At 36.9% G+C, this 5914-nt stretch overlaps 1 protein-coding gene across 1 annotated transcript in view; it reads left to right on the top strand.

Moving 5' to 3' along the window:
* The window catches only part of LOC107657504 (NACHT, LRR and PYD domains-containing protein 12-like), a 27181-nt gene that overhangs the window by 16022 nt on the left and 5245 nt on the right, over nucleotides 1–5914 (top strand). Inside the window, exon 5 of the mRNA XM_016445612.1 lies at nucleotides 2160–2333. Within this exon, the coding sequence (XP_016301098.1) occupies nucleotides 2160–2333 (174 nt within the window). The remainder of the gene's footprint in view (nucleotides 1–2159; nucleotides 2334–5914) is intronic.

Here is a 5914-nt window from a genome sequence, read left to right as displayed (position 1 = left end):
TCTCTGCTGGTGTTCTTTCCCCCCTAGAACTAGGCTGGAACCACCCCAGAGACTTCCATATGTTGTATTACCCTAATTGGCTAGTCCATATGTGTAACCGCCACATTTTACTTCCTACGGACAGGATGTGGCTTCCGCAGCATCCCCTTCCCTTTTAGGGCACGCTTTCCCAGCGTTATCCAAATAGTCACACTGAGTGGGTCTTGTGGAACAGCAGTGACTGACCTTCTCTGCTTAGAACCCTGACTCCTGCTCCAACAGTTGGGGGCGGTCCAGGAGTCTCAAGCAGAGCGCTGGAAGGGCCAGCGACAGTGGCGTGTTGGTAGATATCCCCAATTCGACGGTCAGTTTCGACGTACGTCGAACGTGACCGACTGAAAGGGAACGTCTCGATTACGTATGTAACCCTCGTTCCCTGAAGGAGGGATGGAGACGTATGTCCCATCGCCACAGTCGTTGTACCTCCGCTGTAAGGCTGAGTCACTAGCTCGGCTCCTCAGCAGAAAAGCAAATATGCGACGCACTGGCTGCTCATTAAATACTTGCGCCGCAGCGCAGAGCAGCTGTGGCAATTATCGCATGCCAATGTGCATTGGCTCATTTTTCTTACACTCGAAGTAGATTGGTCTCCCAAAGCAATCCCCAATTCGTCGGTCAGTCTCCGTTCCCTCCTTCAGGGAACGAGGGTTACATACGTAACTGAGACGTTTTGATTTATATGCTGTTTAATGTTTGATGATCATGTTAGATTACATGTGAAAGCAATACCTCTGTTTTGTTTTGTTTCTGCTTCTTTGTCTGTGTTTTTGATCCGGAGATTCTGTACTCTTTCAGAAGATGCGTAAAAGATGTGTAATAGCACCCCGTAGCATATAACTGTCAAAACATGGATTGTTGTCAAATATACTTTGACTTTTTCTGTCACTATAAGTACTTAAGTATACTTAAATGTCATTTTAAATATATTTCTGAGAAGTACATAAAGTATATTTCTGAAAAGCACATAAAAAGTAGACTGAAAGTACACTTTGTTTTTTGTTTTTTTTGTTTGTTTAAAAGAAGTATAATAATAGCACACTTGGAATGAACTTTTTTTTTTTCGTAAGGGTGGTGATCTATATCTTTTGGGAGAGAAAGGCATAATGTTACATAGAGCACGTAGTAAATCTACATAAATTATGTGTAAAGCAGAATGACAAATTGAACAATAGCATTAAACAAAAAAAACAAGAGCGCACCACACTTCGAGTTACACATTATCACAAGACAAGGAACTGAGGCAATCTAAAGACTTAAAAACACACAGGGACTAATCAACAACATGGACCAGGTGCATAACTTAAATCAGAAACCATGGCAACTTACAATGAATGAGAACTCAGGCAAAACAGGGAAAACCAAATTAAGCACAATAAAAAACTAAACATAAGCCTTACATTACACCCGCCCAGCCCCCCCCCTTGTCAGTGCTGGTAGCCTCGTGGGCAAGTGTGCTGACATATAGTGCCATTGTGCTTTGGGCGTCCTGAGTTCGAGTTCGGGCAGGCAGACCGTTCCCGATCATATCCCCTATCTCTCTTTCTCTCTCGATTTGCTTCCTGTACACGCTATACTGTCTAATCATAATAAAGGCGAATATGGCAAAAATAAATCTTAAAATTCTTAAATCTTAAATAGTACAAGTTATAATGTTTAATCAGTGAGAATGATTATTCTACCACAATTACTATTTTTTTTCCAGATACTTCCAATAGAAATATCAAATCATATCACACATTTATGTAAGGATGGGGGATTCAAAGGGCAAAAGGTTGTGAACTACATCATAATTCTTCAGACATTACCACGTGGACAAGCACCTTCATGGTACTTGGAATTTTGTTAAATTGTTTAAATGCATAATATCTCATAAATGGTAAAAATATGTACAATTGTTCAAATAACGTTTTCTATAAGACAAATATGTAAGCCATTTCAGCTTTTGCCCCTGGTGTCTAGTGACAATGTAGAAATGATGTCTCTGTTGACTTTACAGCATTTAGAAACAAAAATAAATACTAGTTATTGTAACTGCAGAAAATAAATTTAACATACTGCACTGTTTGGTTGATTTCAGAATGGCAAACAATATCATGTGGGCTGTTGTTGTCTGTCTGTAGGTTATCTGGCTGTATGGTGACAGAGGAAGGCTGTGGTTATTTGTCTTCAGCTCTGAGTTCAAACCCCTCACACCTGAGAGAGCTGGATCTGAGCTACAATCACCCGGGAGATTCAGGAGTCAAGCTGCTCTCTGATACACTGAACAATCCAAACTGCACACTGGACAAATTCAAGTATGTTAAGCAGGATTTTTTTTCAATTTTATTATTAAAATTACTCCTGTATACCTGTGTCAGATTGAAAGGCATGTAAAATATAAAAAATGTAATACATTTATTAATATTATTGGTGAATTAGAAAAATGTTTAGCTGTAAAGGTTGGAATATGTATAAACAAGCATACAAACATAAGCTTGCATAAACAAGCCAATGTTTATGCTTTAGTACTTCCAGCTGCTCATTCAAAAGGGTGACAGAGATCAAATATATACTTATACAACCATCTTTAACATATCACAATATCGGCATCATGAAGTAAACATTCATTGTCATAATACATTAACAGTGGATTATTAGAAATTGCTGGCCACAAATGTGCAGTATTTATTGATTTACTCTGAAACTGTGAGCCTGCAGAATGTGCAAAAGTGCAGTGCTTTACTTTGAAACATGTTCACTTTAAGCACTAATAGCATTATTAAATAAAAATAGGTTGTAGTCTACAACCGGTCTTCAATCATACAAATAGAAAAAACATTTATTATAGATGTACTGTACTGTAGTGATTCAGCATAAGACAAAACTACGGTTTGGAAAATTGATTCATGATGTATTTGCTCATTATATAAATTTTGTAAATTAAAAAAAAAAGAGTTGCATTGTGCAGCATTAAACATGATAAAAGAAGAAACTTAGGTTACACTTTATTTTGATAGTCCACTTTAGACATTCTACTAACTATAAGTAACTTTGCAACTACATGTCAACTAATTCTCATTCATTTGCAGCTACATGTCTACTAACTCTCAGAGTGGACTGTTAGGTTAGGTTAAGGGTTAGTAAAATACGTTGACATATACTTTCAAAGTTTCTCATAGTCAGTATGTTGTATGTTGTGGAACCATCAAAATAAAGTGTTAGAAGATATTAAGCAGACAGTCTACTAATACTCGAATGACTGCTAGTTGACATGTAGTTGCAAAGTTTACTTACTGTTAGTAGAATGTCTGAAGTGGACTATCAAAATAAAGTGTTACCGAAGAAACACATACAAAAAAGAGGTTAATTTTTAACAGCCATTTTTTATGTGATGATTTTTATAAAATAAAAGGGGTGCCAGTCTGGCATATTAGCCAGACAAAAATTTCAGTTAAATCGTCTCAAAGGAATCCAATACATATTTATAGAATCCCTTTACTATCCTGTTGTTTTGTATTATTAATTTTTTTTCTTCTTCAATTCAATTGACACTTCATAGACCTTAGCAGGTGAATCACATATATTCCCATTTTAAAAAGTGCACAAATTCATTATTTCCCTTCTCAGTACAATACAACAAATCTCAAGAGTCAATACAACACAATCAATCCAACCGTATCATAAAGGTAACATTTCCCGACTTGTCAGATAATACACACATCATAATACACATATAGGATGATACCCACAAGAAAAACAGTTCATACGGCAAACTCCCAGTCCGTATCACGTATCATATCACGTTTAGAAAGAGTTGTGTAATGTTCATACCTTGAGTCCTCAGTTACGTTTAGAAATGTCAGCTGAAATTACATCATCGTAGCGTAAATCACTAAACAGGATTAGAAATGTCCGTTGAGCACGAGTAGAAGTCATAACTTGCGTTATATCCAGTTCAAAATAAAGAAACCCACCCCTAAATACAAACAAATGAAATACAATTAACAAACATTACAATTTTATAATAATAAACAACAAGACATGGCTTATCTTGCAATCTCCATTTTAAATGTGGTTAGTGGCTCTCCAAACACTCCTCAGTGGGAGAATCAAACACACCAAACATCACTTCAGCGGAAGATTCCATCACTCCAAACACAGCAATAGCGGGAAATTAAAGCACTTCAAACACGGCTCTGAACAACTTTAGCGGAAGATTTATCACTCCAAACAAGAGACTCAACAAGAGACTGAAACGGGACACTCGAACACTCATAGCACGGTTTCACAGAGAGAACTCAATATGAATCGGAGGACATAAGATTAAGGCATGTGAAACGCAGTTATAACTCATAACAACTGGACATTACTCTTTCCACTTCAGCCCTGATGTCACAATCCCCGTCAAGAATACCAACTCACTATTTAAAGGGTTAGTTCACCCAAATATAAAAATTAGCCCATGATTTACTCACCCTCAAGCCATACTAGGTGTATATGACTTTCTTATTTCAGATGAATACAATCTTGTGTAAGAAAAATATCCATATTTACAACTTAATAAATCTTAATCCATAGCTTCTGCTAACTGTCGTATGCACAGAGGAGAGAGCAAACAAAACAAAACACCGGTCACGAATTAGTAATACAAAATGAGGATTTGTAAAGAAAAATGTTGGAGGATTTCAATATAAGCCAAGAGGACACGCGAGACTAGCATATTCTCACTAGAGTTTATGCTACGCCTACATTCTACATCATCCGTAGGACAGTGTAGTCAAGACCATTTAAGAGAGGAATTAATGAGATATTTCAGTCTTTAATTAATGATTGAGCATTAGCAAACACTTAGAAAACACTTCTTGTTAACAAGAAGAATCACTGAAGGAAATAGGAACAAGAGCAACAAACTTATAGCATTATAATTATATAATAGTTTGTTTTTGTCAGGTTGCGCCATTCACGTCGGATATAGACATATGTCTTATAGCATCCCTGACAGCAACATAGTGTTGGCCCAGATCTGGCCCACATCTGGTACATGTGGATTCCACACGGGCCCGATGTGAGCCGGATGTGGACCTACACTATGTTGCTGTCAGGGATGCTATAAGACATATGTCTATATCAGACGTGAATGGCGCAATCTGACAAAAACAAACTATTATAATCATGTTGAGATTTGACAATTTCCGGACAGTAAACTGTTGCCCCGTTCAATCTCTGAAATACTCCAAGCACTCGCACTACTTCTGAACATGAAGAGCTAATAGATTTGCAGCGCCCACTCTGTTGCATTCAGTGTAAGACACAATTAGGGATGAAACGATTTACTCAACTCACGATTCGATTCGATTCACGGTTTTGATTGCTTCTATTATCCTCATTTGTAAGTCGCTTTGGATAAAAGCATCTGCTAAATAACACAATTTAAATATAATGTAAATGTAAATAACAAAACTACATTGAAATTTTAAAACAAGCCCCAAATCAAATAAATAAGTAACACAAATAAAAGAAATCTCTTCATATAAACAAACTAAAGCCTTGTTCACACCGGGACGAATATCGCAGAACTGTGGATAAACCGATCTTACTTGTCTGGGAAGAGTTCTGCGATGAAGTTTTCCACAGAGACCACAGAGCATGTCAAACGATCTGAATCATCACATATTTTAATCGAATTTCAACCGGCTCGCGGTTAATCGTTACATCCCTAGACACAATGTTAAAAAGGATGTGTATTACATTTCAAATAAATGCTGTTCTTTTGAACTTTATTTTCATCATGGAATCCAAGAAAATTGTACACAACTTTTTTTTTAAAGGGGTCATATGATGCGATTTCAATTTTTCCTTTCTCTTTGGAGTGTTACAAGCTCTTGGTGCATAAAGA

This window comes from Sinocyclocheilus anshuiensis, unplaced genomic scaffold (assembly GCF_001515605.1).
Source record: "Sinocyclocheilus anshuiensis isolate Anshui unplaced genomic scaffold, SAMN03320099.WGS_v1.1 scaffold2271, whole genome shotgun sequence".
NCBI classification, from domain to species: domain Eukaryota; kingdom Metazoa; phylum Chordata; class Actinopteri; order Cypriniformes; family Cyprinidae; genus Sinocyclocheilus; species Sinocyclocheilus anshuiensis.
The sequence above is the reverse complement of the archived record's forward strand: the minus strand, read 5'-3'. Positions and strand labels throughout refer to the sequence as shown.